Source organism: Aethalodelphis obliquidens, unplaced genomic scaffold, assembly GCF_003676395.1.
Source record: "Aethalodelphis obliquidens isolate GAN/ISIS:26980383/991018 unplaced genomic scaffold, ASM367639v1 scaffold8, whole genome shotgun sequence".
In the NCBI taxonomy this organism is placed as follows: domain Eukaryota; kingdom Metazoa; phylum Chordata; class Mammalia; order Artiodactyla; family Delphinidae; genus Aethalodelphis; species Aethalodelphis obliquidens.
In genome coordinates this window covers 14,903,206-14,925,330 of record NW_020837952.1, presented here as the reverse complement: position 1 = coordinate 14,925,330, position 22,125 = coordinate 14,903,206, and the positions used below count along the sequence as shown (strand labels likewise).

Genomic DNA, 22,125 nt, shown 5'->3' with positions numbered 1-22,125 from the left:
CTTTTTCCTTAAACCAAGCACCCTCCATTTTTATTCTTTGAAACCAATGCCTCGAAGCCTCACTAATACTATCAGGGGTCCCTAAAGGCGAAGGACACATTTCTGTATGTTTAGTTAGCAAGAGAAGAATTTTCTCTGGAACCGCAATTCTGCATATGAGGAGGTCATTTGTATCCTACGTCTCCAACCTTCTAAAACACACTGCACTTTTCCACAGTTTAGAAAAAAAAGAGGTACCAAATAATTTTCATACTGAATGAGTCAGCTGGATACAACCTTTTTTAATTAAATGGAGCTTAGACAGCCCTGGAGCTAATGAGAATCTCCAGTACAGCATTCCCTTTATCAGATTTTAATTTTACACATTGGAGTTGGAGACATGAGGCAGCCAAGGCAGTTTATGAAATGCTGCCTCATTTGAATGGAAATGATAAGGGGGTGCAGTTCATGGGAACGTTCCCTTCCCGTCAAGGGGCCATGCGGGCCTTTCCCGCTCACTGGCTGAGAAGGGAGATTTCTAAAAGCATTAGGTTTCTTCTAAATTAATCTGAAGTCGCCACTGGATTTGGAGCACAGTGGGCACAACAGTGCACACTGCCTAGTGCTTTTTCAGCATGAGGTTTCGCTTGGTAAATTCTGGTATCAGTGAATCAGGAAAGTGAACAGACCCTATGAAAATGTCATTGTCTTCAGCAACCTCATTTTTCCCACCTTTTATTTGCCTGTATACAAATCATAAATAGTTCAAATAGTTTCCACTCATGAAATATTAAATATTTTTACCTGCCAAGACAGTCCGAGAAGATGAATTTATATACTAAAATGGATGGAGACCAAAAATTAATTTTTCTTTTCTTCACTGTGGAAAACCTGACATCATTTGTGATTTTGCAGGGGGGTAAAAGGCTGGTCATTTTAGTAATTCTAGCTTCTGTTTTTGACCCTGTCATCCACTTTTGTTGAAAATTGTTCACCATCTTCTTTATCTAACATACAGACATCTCCCTACATTTTACATTAAAATCAGGCTTGTATTTCCAAGAAGAAATAAATATTGGCTCTTAAACATAATTAAATCCCCGTTAATCCTCAAAAATGTGATTGTGTTTATAATTCTCAAACTTCTGTTTTGGTATGTAGTGGTGTTGTTTTGCATAGTTTTACCCTTTTACTACAAGAAAATTCTGGTTATTTTTTCAAAATCTCTGATCCCTAAACAGCATGTCTCTCATCCCATAGGTGGATGGAGATATAACATTTCCCAGATTTCGCTTAGCAACAAAGCATTCAGGAAAATATAGCATTCAGGGAAATATAGAAATGGGCACATCAACCAGGAATAGATTAACTGTGCCTTTTGCTGGGAAGTAGCAACGTTCAAAAAGCCAACAAGAATGAGTTTTTTAAAGAGCTCAGAAATTGTTCCCACTGAGGGTCTTTGGGAGACATAGTCATGACTGGAGGAAACTTTGTAAAAGAGTTTGGAAAAGAAAATGGGAGCAGAGTCATGAGGTTCTATACATTCAGTACCAGGAGGACTTCCATTTCTGAGCCCCAGGAGCAACCACCAGAGTAGCTGTTGCCTACACCCTTGGACTCCTGGACAGGACAAGAGAGTACAGTTAGAGAAGAGAACAAACAGAAGTACCTTCCATATCAGATACCTCAAGATTTCAACAGCGATGTCACCATGGAATGATAGGAAAAACATTATATTTTCCTTGCTGTTTATCTGTAACAAAGGACTTAGGAACACATAGAAAGAGGCAGTGGAGTATGGTGGCTGAGGGCAGCAACTCAGAGTCAACTTTAGCACTTTAATTCTGGCTCCACCACTTGGGAACTTAGCAAGTTACCCAACTTTTCTATACCTCAGTTTCTTCATCTGTAAAATGGGTATTATGACAATACCTACCTCATAGGTATACCGTGAGTAGTATCTGAGATAATCCATGTAAAAGCACTTAGCACAGTGCCTGGTATATAGTGAGTACTCAGTGAAGGCTGACTGTTATTATGGGGACCATTAAATGGGAGAATATAAATGAATGTTTTTTGCAAAATGAAAGAGCATGCCAAAAATGTACCATCTAGGGCTTCCCTAGTGGCGCAGTGGTTGAGAGTCCGCCTGCCGATGCAGGGGACACGGGTTCGTGCCCCGGTCCAGGAGGATCCCACATGCCGCGGAGCGGCTGGGCCCGTGAGCCATGGCCGCTGAGCCTGTGCGTCTGGAGCCTCTGCTCCGCAGCGGGAGAGGCCACAACGGTGAGAGGCCCGCGTACCGCAAAAAAAAAAAAAAAAAAAAAAAGTACCATCTAATTTTTAAACTAAAATACTTGCCTAACATATGAGTATTAAGTACACCACCATAAAACAGAAGAGATTTAGAGTGCACGTTCAAAACAGGCTATAGCTGTCTTCTCTGGCCTACATTGTTGGTTGAACGCCTTTGGCATTCATTATCCACGGCATGCAGTTTTTTGCATTATCAAATATAATTTTTGTCTCAGTTATTTGATGTGTATGAATATTTAGTCCCCAGGAGTAGTTCAAAGTCAAAGTAAATGTTATGACCTACATTTAACCTGCCTGCCACAAATGGCACAGTGCCAGGCATACAGTAGGTGCTCAATAGCTTTCTTATTGTGTTATCAATTGGACTTGACAGTAATCAAAAATGCCCAGTAATTTTCAAAGCACTCCATAAAGAACTGGGTCGAAAAGTGAGTGTAGAATTCTGAAGTTCACTCACTGTACCTCATTTGACCATATTTTACAGAGCTCAATAGAATGGCTGTGGGTAGATTAGCCAGACCCAGCAATGACTGCATCTTGCTAAAAAGTCTTCTGGTACACCCTAAAGTAGAATGCGGATGGTTAAAGAGAATCCATCAGAGACTTCCTGGGCAGTGCTCTTTATCCCAAGGAAACTGCTGCTGCAGTGTGGACAGTGTGGACATGGACTCTCTGGCCGATATTCCTGTTCATTCATGCATGCATCCATTCACTCATTCATCAGTCATTATATACGAGACACTGTTCTAGTTGCCATGATACCTCTAGTGAGCAAGACAAGCAAAGTGATCCCTAGTCTCATGGAATTTGCATTCCAGTATAGAGGGAGAAACATTAAAAGTATATTAAATAAATAAAGCCATTTCAGACAGTAATAAGTGGTATGAAGAACATAAAGCAGCAGTGGGATAGCATGGGTGGGAGAGGGCAGCTACTACATCCAAGGAGGTCAGAACAACTCTGAGGTGGTGGTACCTGAGCTGAGACCTGAATGATTGTAAGAAGCCAGCCATGAAAACAAGGGGGAGAAGAATATTAGAGGGAGGAAGAACAGGAAGTGCAAATGCCCTGAGGCAGGAAGCAGCCTGGCTTGTTCTAAGACAAGACAAAAGACCAACATGGCTGAAACAGGCAGTGATGAGGAGAGTGCTAGGGGATGAAGCTGGAGAGATATGTAGGACTCACTTTTTTTTTTTTGCCGTACGCGGGCCTCTCACTGTTGTGGCCTCTCCCGTTGCGGAGCACAGGCTCCGGACGCGCAGGCTCAGCGGCCATGGCTCACAGGCCCAGCCGCTCCACGGCATGTGGGATCTTCCCGGACCGGGGCACGAACCCGTATCCCCTGCATCGGCAGGCGGACTCTCAACCACTGCGCCACCAGGGAAGCCCAGGACTCACTTTTGATTCTGTTTGTAATTGTAACCCATTGAAGTACCTTAAATGGGAGTCACATGATCTAACTTGTATATTTGAAAGATCATTCCGTATTGTGGATACAGAGATGAACCAGGGAGCCAAGTCTGAAGATGAGGAAGTGATCTAGGTGAAGGAGATGGTGGCTTGAAAGTAGAATAGTGGAGAAGGAGATGGAACCCAAACTAGAAACAGCAGTGGATAGAAGGAAAGGGCCAGATGGTTTAGGGTTACAAAATTATGGTGGCCAGAAAAGTGTGCTGCAGATTCCTGAAATATTCTCTAAACTTAAGTGCCCAATGAGTGAAATTTGTTGAGTGATAGATATATCTATTTCCTTTAAAAATGATTCATTGGCAAGTAGATAGAAAGTAAACAGAATCAATGCTATTAATAAAGGGTCATTGGATTTTATTCTGTGTACGAACATCGTGCTAAGCACCTTAGGTACAGAATTCTCACAGTTGGCCTGTGCAGTAGATGCTTTCATGATCTCCACTTGACCTATGAGGAAACTGAGGCCTGGAGAGGTTGAGTAACTGGCCAGGGTCATATACAGAAGATGGGCTGGAGCCGGAACAGAAACTCAGCTTGGCCTCAGCCCATGGTGATCTGTCCACACTAGTGCTTTTGTTCCATGTACTGTCTCATTCCAGAAAGGCTGTGAAGTGGCCAGTGAGACTGATATCACGGATGGTATAATCTAAACTCTTATGTACATAACCCTCCTTTAAATACTTACAGAGTATTTGACCTCACTACATGAATAGATACTGCAAAGTCATTCACATGTAAGGCATCTAACCTTAGAATCGTAACAGTAGGAGATAAAAGTTCATATTTTATTTTTCATTTTTTAAGATACTTAAATGAAAAATTTCATGTCAATATAGTAACAAACATAAAAGTGCTTGTATTTCAGAACACTGGGTAGAAAATCAAATCTAAACAATATTGAAATTAGAATGGAAATATGATATACAATTTTTTGAAAATAAAGGGGACACCAGAATTTTGAAATTGACTTTATTAAAATTTCATGGCATCTTAAGGAAATATAAAGTATTTGAAATACTTTAATAATTAAATATCTCTTTCAAATGTAAATACATCTTTTAAAAATACCCCCAGAATTATAAAATATATTGAGACTTTTATCTTCTGATTAGAGTATAAATAAGATCCTGATAATGACAGATGATTAGAGTGGTTTATTGTTGAGAAAGATCAAGCTCAAGTGATGAATAGTAGTGTAATTAAAATGTCAGAGCAGTAAATTGTGATGTGTGACTAGTAAACCCCTTGAATCAGGAGCCAGTGTGATTTATCGTTCCTTCTTTCCTTCTTCTCAAAACAAGTGCTACTAACTGGCCAAGATTTGCAAATCTTTAATTACTAATCTTGTGCCATAGATCTTTGTGGGGTTGACTTTTAAGTTAAAAAAAAATGTTTTTAATCTCTGCTGTGAAGCACAGGGGGAGATTAGAAATGGATTCAATAGTCATCTTAAAAGGAGAAAAAATGGGCTGGGGAAAGACATGCATTATTCTTGCGAAGATGAAAAGTTACCATCCCTGATGTTAATCATCAGTTTTGCTGACCACTGAGAAAAGGGCAAAGTCAATATTTTTTTTTTTTTGCAAGCAGCTTTCATTTTTTTGTTACACTTTTTATTTGTGCAATTCAAGTTACTTTTTCCTCTTTTTTTTTTTTTTGGTTCTTTGTTTGTTTGTTTGTTTTTATTTCTCATCATCACTTCATATGGGCAGTGAAAATTCAGAGGAGCGACAGGCAACCTCCCTGGGATTCCTGGGCCAGCGACCACTGCAGTCTTCACACCTACCATCACTATAATACGTACCACCCAGACCATTGCAGAGCGCCAGCCCTGACATTCACGAAAGCACCTCCTCCAAACAGCCCTCGTAATGTTCCAGGCTTTCGCCTCCTGGTCTTTTACTTAAATTATATTCTTCTCACCCCTTCCCCATCTGATTCATACCATTTTTGGTTTCATGGGTGTGGTGTGCTTTTCTTTATGTAGTAGCAACTTATCATTTCTGTCATCTCTTAAGTCCTTCTTTTCCATCAGAAAGCATTTGTTGTTAGGAAAGGATGTAAAGGTTCCGAATGCTTTATGTGTGGCCAGGAAATACCAATGCAGAATAGTATATACAGTACAGTTTTCTCAGACCTTATTTGTGTATATGGAACCACTTGTGAAATTCATGTCAGAAAATATCTATGAAAATGAGGTTATGTATTTGATACATTGAGTTGTTGTTTATGGAGAAACTTGTTTTAATGTTTACTTTTTTGTCTAAAGCAAAATTCATAGAGCCTCTCCGTGTTGCATTATACTTACGAAGATCAGCGCTGCTCCTCAGGCACTTCCGGGCCCTTGTAACTCAGATTCTAAAGCGCTGTCTCCATGGCTCCTGAGATCTGGTCTCTTATTGGTTGGGGTACCTACTAGCCATTGCTGTGCCTCTTGTGTGTCTTTCTATATTGTTGCTGGTTGGCGGGTGTGGCAGGCTCACACCCCACCTGAGAATGCTCTGTGCCAAGTCCTCACTCTTTTACAGCAGCTTTGTCTTCATCCTTCTCTCCTACCTCCACGAGTGCATACAGCCTGAGTTCCCTGAACATGGGCACTTTGCCTCGAAGCCTCTACTCCACTAGCCCACGTGGAACCATGATGAGGAGGAGGTTGAAAAAGAAAGACTTCAAAAGCTCACGTAAGTGAAATGTTAGCCAGTGACTTTTGGCCTGGAGGAAACGGGTGGGTCTGTTGGAGTCTTGGATATAAGGAAACCTGCGGGAAGAGTGTTTCACAGGTAGACGCTAAGCAGCTCGCAGCCCTGCGCCAAAGACCATTGAAATGATCTCTCTTATCGACAAGGTAATGATTGCACCAAATACGGTTTCAGACTGAATTTGTTAGTTCATTCTACCTTTGCCTACAACTTTTTTTTTTTGAGATCTTCTTCTTGCTCTTTTGATCTGATAAAATAACCAAAGATGTGATTTTTTTTCTTTACGACTCCTTCCTTATATTCTGGGTGGTTTTGGACATGAAATCTTTGTTCTTAGTTTCTTATTCACTCTAAAGCAATTCTTTGAAAACTAGGTCCCCCTTTTGATAACTATAAGAGTTCCATGCAGTTGTTTAATATTATTATAAATTTCATACTAAGTTATATTTCATGAACCTCCCCCTGCAAGAAAGGCAATGATAAGTTTAAACACGCGTTTTCAAACTCTATCTCATTCCCCTTGAATGTGCCTTTTCAAACTGTATGTCACTCCCCAAGATTCTAATACTTTCCCCAGGAACGTGCCCCACTGAAAATCTCTGCCCTAACATATATCTGTTACTCACGCCAGCGTCAGGAAGATTGAAGGATGCTCGTCTTTACAACAAGCATCCTAAGGTCCAGGAATTTCGACCGTGATTCTTAGAAATATGACCTTCTGGGACAGCCAAGCACATTATAGATTAGGCAAGACTAGGAAAATGTGGTTGGCTGCTTGTTTCTGGATAGCTGGTTGTACGTGTAAACAAGAAAAGGGTGGTTGAATGCCTTAGGGAAGAAACACATCACTCCTAAATTTTTCTTTTGTGGTGATGGGAGGGCAGAATATAATCTCTCATCATAATCACATAAGTTTTAAAGGAAGAGAACACCTATCTCTCCAACCAGATCTAATCATAGTCTAGAGAGGTGTGAGTATTTCTTGTTGTTTTTGGTGGCCATGATTATGATTCCTGTAAAGAAGCTCAAAGAAGATGGGATCTCTTCCTGTGCTTACCATGGGGATAAAGAAAGGACCACTCTTAAGTTACCTAAACAAAACCAAACCCAGGTACTTCAAGACTGGTGTTAAAGAGAAAATGTTCTTGTGAGGAAGGGTGGTTGGATCTATTGGCTCTTCAGCTGGTTTGCCAGAGATTCGTCTTCAGAGGTGAGTCTGTGGCCAGGCCTACCAATGCCACCATCAGTGTAGGAGACCGGCCATCACCCATACTGGGACATGGTCTCTTCATGTTATAAGAACCTGAGGTTTCCTTACAAGGAAAACCATCGCAAACCTCCACTGTGGTGTATTCATGATATTGACGTGCATATCCCTTCAAATAGAAGATTTGTCATCTTTAGTATAGGTAAATAGAAGGAAGACCGAGAACAAGGAACTCCTAGAGCCTCATATGTTTCTTAGCTGACTCGAGAGAGCAAATTATTTACTCATGGAAGAAATGAGTTGAAGGCAACAGAGTGAACTGGTTATGAGCATAGCCTCTGGAACCAGGTTGTGTGGGTTCTCATCCCAGTGTCATTAATTTCTAGCTCTAGGACCTTGAGCAGATCTTCTAAGCTCTCTGTACCTTGGCCTTCTTAGCTACAAAGTGGGGCTAATTATAGTATTTACCTTATTGGGTAATTGTGAAGATTATATGAAAATGTGTATGTGTGTGTGTGTGTGTGTGTGTGTGTGTGTATATTCTCATCACTGAAAGGAACATGCAGGACAAGAAATACATTCTAGACTATATATTCATATATATATATATATATATGATATGTTCATATATATGTATGAACAATGATATATTCTCATATAATCTTCACAATTACCCAATGAAATAAGAACTATAATTATAAATATACTATATATATATAATATATATATGCTAGAACAATACTTATTAGATAGTAAGCACTATTGAAGTAAGCACTAGTGTTTGCTATTATGATGCCTATATCTGAGATGTTAACACTGCTTTCAAACTTAGGCATTTTTCACATGGTTCCACTTTGACATAATACATAGGTTGAGTCTTCCATTTAATGCCTCAGGATTTGTGGTGGATATTTTTATATGAGATGTTTTACATAAAATGCCTTCTTGTGCAACACTGCTTACTGAGAGAAAACAGGCTAACAGCCCTCAGCAGGGAAGAGCAATTCATGTTCATACAGAACATGATGTATTCATGTTCATACTTCTGCTTTAATGGCCAAACATTTGTTTGTGTGAGGTAAGACTGCTGTCTTGATTAAGGATATTAGTGACTACAAATAAATGATAATCTATTTGGCTATCTCAGGTGATGTTTACACATTTTAAAGTTTTTTGGTTTTTGGGTTTTTTTTTTTTTGGCTGTGTTGGGTCTTTGTTGCTGCACACAGGCTTTCTCTAGTTGCAGCAAGCAGGGGCTACTCTTCGTTGCGTTGTGTGGGCTTCTCATTGCGATGGCTTCTCTATGTTGTGGAGCACGGGCTCTAGGCACACGGGCTTCAGTAGTTGTGGCACGTGGGCTCAGTAGTTGTGGCTCGCAGGCTTTAGAGCTCAGTCTCAGTAGTTGTGGCTCACGGGCTTAGTTGCTCCTGAGTCATGTTCTCCAGGCTTGCTCTCATGCCTCTGCACCTCTATATGTGTGCTGTGCCCTCTGCCACTTTAGCCCTTCCCTTGTTTTTTTGTTTTTTTGCGATACACGGGCCTCTCACTGTTGTGGCCTCTCCCGTTGCGGAGCACAGGCTCCAGATGCGCAGGCTCAGCGGCCATGGCTCACGGGCCCAGCCGCTCCGTGGCATGTGGGATCTTCCCGGACCGGGGCACGAACCCGCGTCCCCTGCATCGGCAGGCGGACTCTCAACCACTGCGCCACCAGGGAAGCCCCCTTCCCTTGTTTTTTTGTTTTGATATTTATTTATTTGGTTGCACTGGATTCTTAGTTGCAGCAGGTGGGCTTCTTGGTTGCAGCATATGGGTTCCTTAGTTGCAGCAGGTGAAATGGGGGTGGAGTGGGAGAGCAAATGATGATACTGAGAAGCTGAGGTTGAGAAGAATGTTGTTTAAGGAATTCTTTTCAAATGGCTGGATCTTTTCAGTCTTGGAAAGACTCAGGAACAGAGCATAAGGGAACATGAGACTGGATGGGCAGGAGAAAATGAACTTATGAAGGATCCTGCGTAGTCTGCTAGAATTAGAGATTTTGTTCTCTAGGAAATCGGGAGCCATTAAAAGATTCTAAACTGGGGGGTGACCTTTGCATAGTAGAAAAGCCCCTTGGGAGCAATTTGGAGCTGTTAGCAAAAGATAAGGGGCAAGGACACTGGTTGGAAGCCTATGTAGAAATCTCTACTAGCAGTGATGAGGCTCTACTCTAGGAGAGTAGAGAAGTTGGGGCCTCATCTTAAACAAAGTTAATCTGGCAATAATATGCGGAAAGCACTGGACATGAGGGGACCCAGAAACAGGTATATTAGAATAATTGGAATATGAATTGAATGCAATGAAAGTAATGAGAGCCTGAATTAAGGCATTGACGATAAGAAGGGAAAAGAGGATTTATACAAGATATATTTTAGTCATCATCCTGGGAGAACTTAGCAACTGATTGGATTTAAGACAATGAGTTGTTGTGAGTCAAAGGTTACTTTGAGATTTCAAGCCTGAAGGACCATCAACATGATGGTCCCATTCATAGAAATAGTGGTGGCAAAGAGAAAGAGAAGATGATTAACTCAATTTGAAGATGTTGAGTTTGAGGAGTCAATGAGACATCCTTGTGGATGGGACATCAAGGAAATGCATCACTGGAACTTGAGAGAGTCTAGAGAGGGAAACACGAGAAGATACGTGAGAGGTCATATTACAGGTGCGCTGGAAGTGAATGGGGGAAAGAATGAGAGTAGAAAACACTTAGGACAGAACCGTGGTCAGCTCTATGTTTGGAGTGCAGAAGGCAAAGGAAGTGGTAAGGGCTGGAAAAGTAAGAAACTAAGAACAAAGCTTCATCAAAAGTAAGAGAGGCACTTCGGGAAGAAAGGGATAGTTCCCAAAGCCAGTTGCTGCAGAGTGGTCAGAGAGGACGAGGCCATTGATTTTGGCAATCAGGAAGTCATCCTCGCGAGAGTAGTTACAGTAAAGGGTGAAGGGAGAAGTCAATTTTAAGCAGTTGGGGAATCAGTACAAATCTATAGAGAAAGGTCAGAAAGCTAGGGGAGTGAGTAGGAAAGTTAGGAAAAATGTCAAGAGAGAAGTTTTTGTGGCACAAAATCACAGAGGGAGTGGAAAGGGAGGGATAGTATCAAAAATAATGAAAGGAAGAATTAGCCTTGTACATCCTCCTGAAATGGGGGTGGGGGGGGAGAGCAAATGATGATACTGAGAAGCTGAGGTTGACAAGCATGTTGTTTAAGGAATTCTTGTCAAATGGCTGGATCTTTTCAGTCTTGTAGGAAAGGAAGTAAAGTTTGACCCTTAAAAGAGTAGAAATATTTGTGAAAAATCCTATGAGGAATCAAATAAGGTGACAAAATATTATACCACAGAAGATTCCAGGGCCCCATAGAGAATAATGTGAATTCGTCATGACTTTCTGTAGGACCCTTCAGCAACTCAGTAACAGCAGTGGAGTGTCTGGCTATTACCAAAGAGTATGGTGTATGAGAGTAGACAAAATCACATGAGGTGTAAGAATACTAGCAGAGGCATCATTGAAATGGTCACCGGAGGTCCAGGTGGAGTGTGGAGGAAAATGATGTTAGAAAAGGCAACGAGGAAAGATGATGGCTTGCAAACCAGATTCTCACGTGAGGGAGGCAGAAGCTTCTGGAGTGTTCTGCTCCTACCTCACTACCTGCAGTAGCTGTGTTCTTATCTGGAATACAAGGGCATCTCTTACGTGCTTTCATATGAAGGGGGGGAAATATCCGTTGCTAAAAATATTGTTTGAAAGCCATTAGACTAGGAGACAAGTGAGAGAAAATGGGACTAGACGTCATAAAGAGGAGAAAGTCAGATCGTAGGGACTCGGGAAGATGGCTCATAAGGACGTGTGATCAATAAGGAGGATTCAGATATTGAGATCCTGGAGCTCTATCCACTTTGAAGGAAGATGGGGTCCAGCATAGGGCTCTGCTGGCAGAGGACTGGAGGAGGATGGAACTGCTAGTAACTGGCATTGAGAGAGATGAAGAACCGTCAAGCCAGCATGTTAGGAGATTACGGCCATGATGTCAAAGGTGCTGAGGACAACGAAGGGTTAGAGGAGGTAGGTTCACAGCCAAGTCCTGAAGTCAGTGAGGAAATGGAGGGACTTCACAAAAACAGAAAACTATGGGTTTGAAGATGAGACAAAGCAGAAATGAATACAGAATATGGAACTTGAAATAGGAGCGATTTGAGATAAACAGCACTGCATACGGGCAGCAAGGAGTATTCTAAACCCTTCTCTCTCCTTGCCCCAGGCAGGGAGCGTGAGGGAAAATAGCTTGTGGTTGGAGAGTGTCCTGAGGTGTATGGTGTCATCAGGTTTCAGTTGGAGGAAGGAGGCCAGAGACCTTTATTGGAGGAAGTGGCAGTCAAACGCAGGACCCTACAGGCAGAGAGCTTGCTCATGGAGAGCAAAGGAGGCATGGGTGCCAGTGAGCAGCGCTGAGAGGAAGGCATTCCTGGAGGATGCTTCACCACCTAGGTCGGGAATGGGAACTAGACAGCTGTGTGCCTGGGGGCTTGGATGAATATCAGAGAAATGAATGAAATAAGAGATGACAAAACAGGCTGGCGAGCCAGTGGGAAAGAACAAGAGCTGAAGAGACCAAATTTGCGGGTAGGAGGAATGTAGGGTTTAAAGGACTCCATTGTGGCAACCCAACGCCACGTTAAGGCTGATGACCAGAACATCCTCATCACCCCAGGAGCCAGACTTGGATCAGTTGTTTCTTCAAAAGTGAAGGTCAAGTTGTTTGTAAAAGCTGGAACCTTAGGTGCAAATGGCTAAAGTGGGGGGGGGGGGACACATTAGACCAGTTAAGCCCAACCCCTATCTTCCTAGATAGGAAGGAGATAGATGACTTACCCCAAGGTCACCCAACTGGCTGCTTAGTGGTCGAGCCAGGACTAGACCTCAGGTACCCTGACCCCAAGACCGTCCTCTTCCTACAGCTCCCACAACTGTCCTTGCTATTAGGGGTGGGCCTGAGGAGGGGGCTACACTGATGCTGTGACTTAGATGTGACAAATATTGGGAGATCATCTATCCTGTTCAGCTCTGGTGAAACTTTTTATGCTAAAAGACCAAAACCTCACATCCCACCATTGCCAATGAGCTTTTGTTCCGGAGACATGATCTGTTTCAGAGATGCTGGTGCTCCTGGTGCCTGTTCCAATCTAAAGTCATTTCTTGTGTGTGTGTTTGTTCCTCTAGTGTCATTAGCCTCCAGTACGGTGGGCTTGGCTGGGCAGGTTGTTCACACAGAAACCACAGAGGTTGTGCTCACAGCAGATCCTGTCACAGGATTTGGGATTCAACTGCAGGGCAGTGTGTTTGCCACAGAGACCCTCTCCTCTCCACCTCTGATTTCCTATATTGAAGCTGACAGCCCGGCAGAGAGGTGAGACATTTTCTTTCACGGCATCGTTGTCTGCCCTGCATTTCTCGCTGGCTATCTTTGACTAGCTAATAAATCATGGAACAGTGCTCAACGCAGGAAATGCAAGATGTGATGAACTCTGTTCTGACAATAAAATTTTACGTTCTTGACCAGGTTTGAGACAGAATAGCGAGCATGAGTGCCTTTAGCAGATTTTTGTCCATTGGCGACTAGAGGCTAAATTAATTAAAAAGGGGAAAAAAATCCATTAAAAAAATCTCTGAAGTCCAAACTTCATAATAATTTCTGTGCCATGGGGGAATGCACATTCATCATTACTATATATTGGTTCAGATCAGGTTATAACAATACCATGGTGCTGAATTATTCATTACTTTTCTGGGATACTTCAAGATTCCCTTGCTCACATTTGTAGCCAAGAAATGCAAGAATGTAGGACATTGCATATAACCGAATCACTTTGCTGTACACCGGAAACTAACACAATATTGTAAATCAACTACACTTTTATTAAAAAAAAAAAGGAATGTGGGATATTGCAGTTGACCTAATAGGATGCCCACAACATTAAATAAATGAGACCAAATGCTATTTGCCAGGATCTTGGCAACTTCAAGTGGATAATTATTTACTCCATCTGTGACCTGTAACGTGTGGTTCTAAATTCAGATGTGGGGTGCTACAGATTGGAGACAGAGTGCTGGCCATTAATGGAATTCCAACTGAAGACAGCACCTTCGAGGAAGCCAGCCAGCTCCTCCGAGACTCTTCAATCACAAGCAAGGTCACACTGGAAATTGAGTTCGATGTTGCAGGTATGATCATATAATCTCCAGTCAGCTGCGTAGTCAGGAGTGGACTGCATGTGAATCATGTGGGTTATGTGGCAGGGGACGGGGGAGGAACGACAAATTGTTTTTATGTAACGAACGTGTTCTTTTTTCGGAGGTTCAAGGTGTCATTTTGCACTGAGCATTGCTTTTGTATTATTCATTAAAATGTCACCACAAGAACAATTGAAAATAAATGTGACAAAATGAATAAGTAATACCTGCTATAAAAGTGATTTAAAAAATCATGTAGCCTTTATTCTTCCTGACTTTTCCCCTATATGCTAGAGAAACCATATTCTTCAGTCACAGGGGCAAGAAATGCCTCTCTTTGACTCTTCCCACTGCAGAAAAAAATATGAAAGTTCTGTGGGGAACAATGAGAATTCATTGGGTGGATTTATTCAAGCCCAGTAGGTGAATATTTGGTCTCTAGCGTTAAAGAGAAATCGCACCAGACACTTGTTAAAAAGGACAAGGGAGACTTTATTCAAGACTATTTCAGTAGCGATCAAGACTTGCAATAGGAAAGAGATTGAACTCAGCGTCAGTCAGCAAGTGCATTTGTGTGACTTAAGTTTGGCCATGGAAGGAGTCCTTGTCAGTAGCTAATAGGTGTACAGGTTTTAGAGGTCTGTGCTAGTTCCCATTTAAGAAAGTTGTCTTCTCTTAATGAAACACTATCTCACAGACCCAATAACCTTTACCAATCAATAAAGATATGCCTTTGGACATAGGGATCACATTATCCCAACAAATATTTGCTGAATGTTTACTGTGGGCCAGTTACTATTCTATACAGTGGAGATGCAACAGTGGACAGGAGAGGGGAAAAAAAAAAATCCCTGTCTTCATGAAGCTTATATTATAGCAGTACAGAAAGTTAATTTAAAAATTAGGAAATATAAATTTAGGCAGTAATAGTGCTCTGAGGAAAATAAAGCCGAATGGGGGTTAGAGAATGACTGTAGGGTTTTTTTTTTTCCATAGGATAACTCTCTAAGGAAGAGACATTTCAGCAGAGATTTAAAGGTTGAGAAGGAGCCAGCCATGTCAGAATCTTGGAGGAGAGCATTCCAGGCAGAGGGAGCAGCCAGTGTAATAAGCTTGGTGGATATGAGGAACAGCAAAAAGGGCTCTTGCTGGAGCATAGAAGGGAGCTGGGGATAGGAGTCAGGTTTGGATTTGGAGGTGTGGGAGAGGTTGGAACAGGCCAGTGCAGTGCCTTGGTACAATTTTATAAGTGTAACGAAGTCATGGAGCCTGTTATGGAGGGGAGTGAGATAACCTGATGGATGTTTTGGAGAGATCCTTATGAAGTGTAGGGGGGACAGTAGCAAACTTAGAAAAAAACAGAAGATTGTAGCAGAAGATTGGTGGCTTGGACAAGGCGGTAGTGCTAGAGATGGTGACAGAGAGTGAAGTTTAGGATGCGGCTTGAAGCAGATCTAACATAACTTGCTTATGGGTCGGATATGGAAGATGAGAGAAAGGGGAGATCATAATGATCTCCTGAGTTATGAAGGTGAGTGGTTGAGCAGATAGCAGTGTCTTTAACTGAGAAGAAGACCTGAAGTGTAGAAATTTGGGGATAACAAAAAGAGTTCTGTTTTAAACATGAGTAGGCAAATCCACTGTCAATACTAGGGAACAAAGGACAAGTACATCCATTCCTTACTCAAAAGACTCTTCCCAAGTACCAGTTACTAAGGGCTAGGTGCTGCGCTATGTTCAGATCATTGAAAGAAAGAATAGAAAGGATCGACATCTTCAAGGACTTTGTATCCAGTTAGACACAAGAAAGAACTGCTGAAAGATAAGAATAGACTTGCTGAAAGTGTGTTGCCACTGGAATGCAGAAGGAAGTGCCCAGGAGACTGCAGGCTACCTCCTGGAGCCTGGAATTGGGGTCTCTGCTGGAGAGCAGGACTGAGGAGTGACCAACATGGTGGTGATGGTTAAAGTCATGGAATAAAGGACACCACTAGGGAAAGAGTAGTGTTAAGAAGGGGACTGAGGAGGGGACTTTGCCTGAGGAATACTAAGATTTAAAGGGAAAGGACGCGAGTAAAGGAGACGATGAAGATGCTATAGGAGAAGTGGGAGGAGAACCAAAACTCTTTGGAAGCCAAAGCAAGAGTTTCAAGGCAAAAGTCGCTGTCAATAGCATAAAAGTGCTGTGGAGAATTCAGGTAAGAAAGGCAGGTAAGGAAATGTCCACTGGATTCAGCAATTAGGAAGAAAGACATCGTAGAGAAGTTTCAAGCAACTGGCGGACAGAAGTCAGATTGCAGGGAGCTGAGGGGTGAGGGAAGAAAGTGTGGAGAAGTACAGACAAGCTGTCTTGTTGTCTGTCTGCCAAGGGGTCTCGGAAGACAGTTTGGCAGGAAAAATGCAGGGAGTAGATGAAAAGGACTGGAGGCCACCATGGGCTCCTCTTTTGAGAACTTCTGCAACATTTAGTTACATACTCGGTGCTCTGTTTTATACTGTCCTATCTTCTTTTTTAAAATATTTATTTATTTATTTTTGGCTGCGTTGGGTCTTTGTTGCTGCGCACAGGCTTTCTCTAGTTGCGACGAGCGGGGGCTACTCTTCTTTGCTGTGCGCGGGCTTCTCATCGTGGTGGCTTCTCTTGTTGCGGAGCATGGGCTCTAGGCGGGCGGGCTCAGTAGTTGTGGCTCATGGGCTTAGTTGCTCCGAGGCATGTGGGATCTTCCCGGATCAGGGCTCCAACCCGTGTCCCCTGCATTGGCAGGCAGATTCTTAACCACTGCGCCGCCAGGGAAGTCCTATACCACCCTATCTTCTAATCGGTGGTTCTCAACCAAGGTCAGTTTTGCCCCAGAGGACATTTGGCAGTGTCAAGACATTTAGCTGTAGATGAAAGGAGATGGGACAACAGATAGAAGGGGATTCCACATTCAGAGAGGTGTTATTTTGTTTGGTTAAGACTGGAGAGATTTGAGCATGTTTGGGGCCCGAAATAAATGAAAGAGAAAAGAGATAATTGGTAGATACGGGTTTCCAAAGGGATGAGGAGGGAAGTTATCTAGAACATAGGTAGATAACTCGTCTAAGACAGAAACTAGAAGACCTCTCCCTAGGAGTTTGAAGAGAAAGATGTGAGAATGTAATTACATTTTTAGCTGTGTTTAGGAAGACCATGTAAGAACTGTCAAGCAAGGGTGAAAGGGTCAGCACCTTGGGGAGTTGAAAAGAATGGTGAAGGTTTAGAATAGCTAATGGGGAAATGAATGAGATAACCAACCAGACTCATGTAAAGGGATTTTCAAGCTGGGTGGTAGACCAATCAGAGTCCAGAAGCTCTAAGTCTATACAGCAACATCAAACCGCATGGTCAAGTAGTTTTTTGTCAGGAGACCTCAACTGCCGAAGAATAAAAGCAAAGACAGTAGATGATTAGATTGATCCAGAGACTGAGATTTCCAGAGAAGTTTCAAAGAAGGAGCACGCAAGTCATAGAGGTTCAAATCGTTGCAGGAAGAGCAGAGGAATGATTATGATAATAGCATCAAAATTATCATGATATTTATCAAATGCTTACTCTATGGCATGTTACTTTTCTAAGCCCTGCCTGTACAGTAGCTCATTTAGTCCTTAAAACAGCAATGGAGAAAGTTACTATTATTATGTCCCCAGAAAACGGAGATTCCCATTAATGGTAGGTCTGGGATTTTAACACAGACAGTGCGGCTCCAAAGGCCACACTCTACGCACTACGCATACTGCCTGTGCGTGAAAGAATCTAGCTTAGAAAGGGCCGGAAATCAATAAAGGATCAGCATGAGAGGCCAAAAGGAAAGGGAGCACTTCAGGAATTAGGAGTCTTCAGGAAGGAAAATGGGGGGAGTGAGAGGAAGGGAATGAGAAGGCTAACAGCCAGGAGACTGAGGTCAAAGTGGCATATTAGAGTTTAAGATTTCAGAGGTCAAGTAAGGCTCAGGGTAGTGAGCTGCCGAAGTGAAGCGGAGTGGAGGCAAGTATCATTCAACCAGAGGTCTGGGAGTGGGAGATGCAGAGTGATGGGCGGAGCATCTACGTGGTGAAGTCTCTCAGGAGGAGGGCGGGACTTGGAATGAGGAGGGCGGGACTTGGAATGAGGAGGGAGTATGAACTAGCTGCTCCTGCCATGCACAGTCCCATCAAAGTCTCTCCGCAGTTGCTGTTCCCTCTGCCTGGGCAGCTCTTCCCCAGCATGTCTGGGTGGTTTGCTCACTTCATTCAGATCTTTGCTCAGATTGCTCAAAGAAGCCTTCCACGACATCTATCACTGTCTGTCCCCTTGCCCAGATTTATAGCTCTTCTTCTTCCTTCTTATGCCATGATGTTATGGGGTATATTTATTTGTTCCTTGTCTTGTCTTCTCCAGTAGGAAAATCTATGATGTCAGGGACTTTGTGCCTTTTGTTCGAGAATGTACCCCAGCACCCAGAATAGTGCTTGAAATACAGGAGGCTCTCAGCCAATACTTGGTGAATGAATGAATGAATGAATGAAGTACAATGGGCACTCCTGAGAGACTAGGATCAGGAAGTTCAATCTGCACCACGAATTGATTTCATGCCCATTGCTTCTCTGAGGTTCCTCGTCTCTTGGTGCTGCTTGTTTCTTCACATCTGCTCCCTTTGTCCCTGTACAAGTTTTCTGTGACTTCTGACTGTACATGATCGCCCCATCCTTGCTAACATGCCCAGCCAGGACCAGCCATTTTTAACTTCTAATTCCCAAGAAAAAGCACCTAAGTGGCCCAGCTTAGGTGTAGCATCTTCCCCTTCCCGTCAGCTGTGGCCAAGCAGAAGCCAGTAAAAGACCTCGTAAGGATCAGTCAGATGGCACTGAGACTATACCTTTCAAAGAAGGCTGTCCTATGGCCCCAGAATGTACTTATTATAATTGTAGAACATTCATGGCGGGAGGACTGTTATAATCCAATACCTTCATTTATTTATGAATGGGAAAACTGAGGTTCAAGTGGGGAAACTCAAGGTCATACAGCAAAGCGAATGGTAGATCCCGGGTCTGTTGACTTGCACCTGTCTTTTCCATATCGTATTACACTCCCTCTTCAAGACGATATTAGGGTTCCCAGCGTGAAACAGCAGGATTTCTGAGCTTCTGCCCTACTGACATTGTTTGTTGAGGGGGGGTGTCTCTCCTGTGCACTGTAGGATCTCGAGGAGCATCTACTCACTATATCCCGGTAGTGGAATGGCCAGCACGATTGACCTTCTCCATAGCAGTGTCTACTAAGTATTTACTTGTGCTATACATGCATTTTTATTTTATGTGTATCACTCCTAATTGTCTGGATATGAACTACCATTCATTTCCAATTCTTCCTCAGAAATATATTATACCCAGACACTGATTCTCAAACTATTGGATCTTAGAGATTACCTATCTCTATTTTATAAACATTCTAAGTGACACAGACAGTGGTTAAAAAGCTTGACAGTGAGTACACTTTTGCCTAAATCTATCTCTTTTTACATGGGTACCACTGTCCAAACAAATTGTAGTAATGTTAAAGGGATTTTTCTTATGCTGAAGTTACTTATAACCCCATCATTCTAATAAACAAAAGTTTATTTTTTTATATTTCTTTACCAAAGTCCTTTACCATACATATAATTTTGTAAAGCTATAATCATAACATATGCACAATTTACATTCTGCCTTTTTCAATACTGTCTTTTAAATACCAGTGTACAATATCATGAATGCTTAAAGTTTCTACTTTAATGCTGAAGTTACTTTGTTGGAAAAAATACAGCTTTGTCCTGGCAAGAAGCCTCCGTGAAAAATCCTATCAAATGTTGTTTGCCATCATTACTAGAATCCCCAGTGTTTTTCTCTGTGTGAGTGGGAGTTAAACATTAACATTTGGCCCCGTTATAATTCCTTAATTTTTTCAAATCTCACAAGGGTGTCCAGGTTGATGAATTGTGATGTGGTGGTTATCTTACTGTGCCAACAATGAATGCTTTGGGCAGAAAAAGCAGACCAGTTGGAAAGAAAGAGGACTCTGTTTACCCAAATGTGTTTTTAATTACAGTATTAACAAAGATAAAGCAAAACCAGGGAAGCACAAAATAATCACAGGGGAGTCTAAGAAAATAAATTGTTCTGTTTACTTACTCTAAACCTGATGTTTCTCCAAATATTGGATCTTTTTCCTCTTTATTATTATTTCCTTAAGAAACCCCAAATTAAACGTGCCTTGGCTTTAACAACCAAGTAATTGTATGGGGGGAAAAATTACCAGACAGAAAATAAATCATGTTGACATTTAAGATTAAAATGAAGCCACAGCTTGATCAAAGAGATTCATATGTTGATATTTATTCATTATAAATATTTCAAATCTTATATAGTCAAAAGTGATCTATTACTGTTTTCCAGGAAGTGATAATGTCTCCTTCAGTGTCATTAACAATGTTAATCTTGGTCAAGATTCCCTACATTAAAAATGTAAAGCAAGGGCTTCCCTGGTGGCACAGTGGTTAAGAATCTGCCTGCCGATGCAGGGGACACGGGTTCGAGCCCTGGTCAGGGAAGATCCCACGTGCCGCAGAGCAACTAAGCCCGTGCGCCACAACTACCGAGCCTGCGCTCTAGAGCCCGCGAGCCACAACTACTGAGCTTGTGTGCCACAAGCCTGTGCGCCTAGAGCCTGTGCTCCGCAACAAGAGAAGCCACTGCAATGAGAAGCCCGCGCACTGCAACGAAGAGTAGCCCGGCTCGCCGCAACTAGAGAAAGCCCACACGCAGCAAAGAAGACCCAACACAGCCAAAAATAACAAATAATTTTTTTTAAATGTAAAGCAAAATGTTTCTATAGTAACTATTTTAGATCTGTGTTTTCCAGGCCCTTATGAATCAAAGACTCACTTGTATAGCATCTTGGGCAAGGTGTCATATACATACGTGGATACACATATACATACATTATGCTCCCCTCCCCTTTCACAGAGAACGTTTTCGTAAAACGGGTAACACTAAAACAAACATACATGAAATGAGTTCTCTAAATAGCAAAGCTATTTAGTTGCAAGCCACAGAAATGCACTCAAGCTAATTTAGACAGGAGAGGCATTTCCTGGAAGCACACTGGTGTTTCACAGCCTTTGAGGACAGGGAATAGGCAGCCCCTGGAAGAGCTAGACCCAGGGGCTGTCAAGGCTAACCACTGGCTCTCTCCAAGACCTCACACTGTCCTCAAGTACACTTGTTTCTTTCTGCCTTCTCTCTGCAGCCTGGCTATTGGTGTGGATGGGCCAAACTAGCCTCTTCCAAATACCCTGTCTGCCCCCAGTCTGCATGCTAATTCCAAATTCCTAAACTTCCTCTTTTGGTGGTGGGAAGCAGGTAGTAATTAGCCTTCACAAAGATTCAGAGAAGAGATGAAAGGAAGGATTTGAGAGATCTTTTAGAAGTAAATATTTGTGATACTTGGAGCACCTGAAGTAAGGAAGTAAAGCATACCGAGGTGGTTATTACTTAACCTCATTTCTCTTTTTCTGCCCCAATATATTAAAATTAGCCAGTCTTTTTGAAATCTACTGGGGGAAATAACTAATTTTATCTATCTCAAGTTCCGATTGGGAAATGGGAAGGATACAAATTCTTCATGAATAAATAAACAAATAAATATATGTTGTTACTTCCTGGCACATCTTAGATTAGTCTTAGTTGAGGACAACATCTGTGACACTCAAGGGGCCACACCTGACAGGACAGGAGAATTAAGAAGAGAGGGAGGAAGTGGGAGAAGGCGACAGATTCCCTCACGCCCCAGCGAAATGAGGAAAGAACTGGGAAGAAGGAAGAAGCCAGAGGGGGGCAGACTTGCCTTTACCCAGCAGCCCCGGCTGAAACTTACCAGGGCAGTTTGGGGAACCTTCTTTACAGATGACTTTCTAGAAGCCTGGAGGGCCCAGGAAAATCAAAATTTTACTGTGTGCTCCTGTTTGTCTATGGCAGTTACTCTGAGTTGGAAGATCAGGTTCTGGTCTTATTATTATTATTACATTTTTTTTTTTTTTTTTTTTTTTTTTTTTTTTTTGTTTCGGGGTCTTTTTTTTTTTTTTCTTTTCCCTTTTGTGGTCCCTGGCTCCGGCCCCCGGGGCTCCGCGGCCTGGGTCCCCGCCCTCCTCTCC

The 22,125-nt window shown here is 42.3% G+C and overlaps 1 protein-coding gene across 4 annotated transcripts in view; it reads left to right on the top strand.

The window, feature by feature from the left end:
• GRIP1 (glutamate receptor interacting protein 1) overlaps positions 1 to 22,125 on the top strand; it is a 695,695-nt gene that overhangs the window by 594,950 nt on the left and 78,620 nt on the right. The window contains exons 10-13 of one of the 4 annotated variants that reach the window (XM_027106944.1): positions 5,478 to 5,633; positions 6,297 to 6,446; positions 12,926 to 13,112; positions 13,782 to 13,927. In XM_027106944.1, the coding sequence (XP_026962745.1) occupies positions 5,478 to 5,633; positions 6,297 to 6,446; positions 12,926 to 13,112; positions 13,782 to 13,927 (639 nt within the window). Of the gene's footprint in view, positions 1 to 5,477; positions 5,634 to 6,293; positions 6,447 to 12,925; positions 13,113 to 13,781; positions 13,928 to 22,125 lie in introns of all 4 variants that reach the window. The other 3 variants (XM_027106943.1, XM_027106947.1, XM_027106945.1) reach the window with 3 other exon arrangements.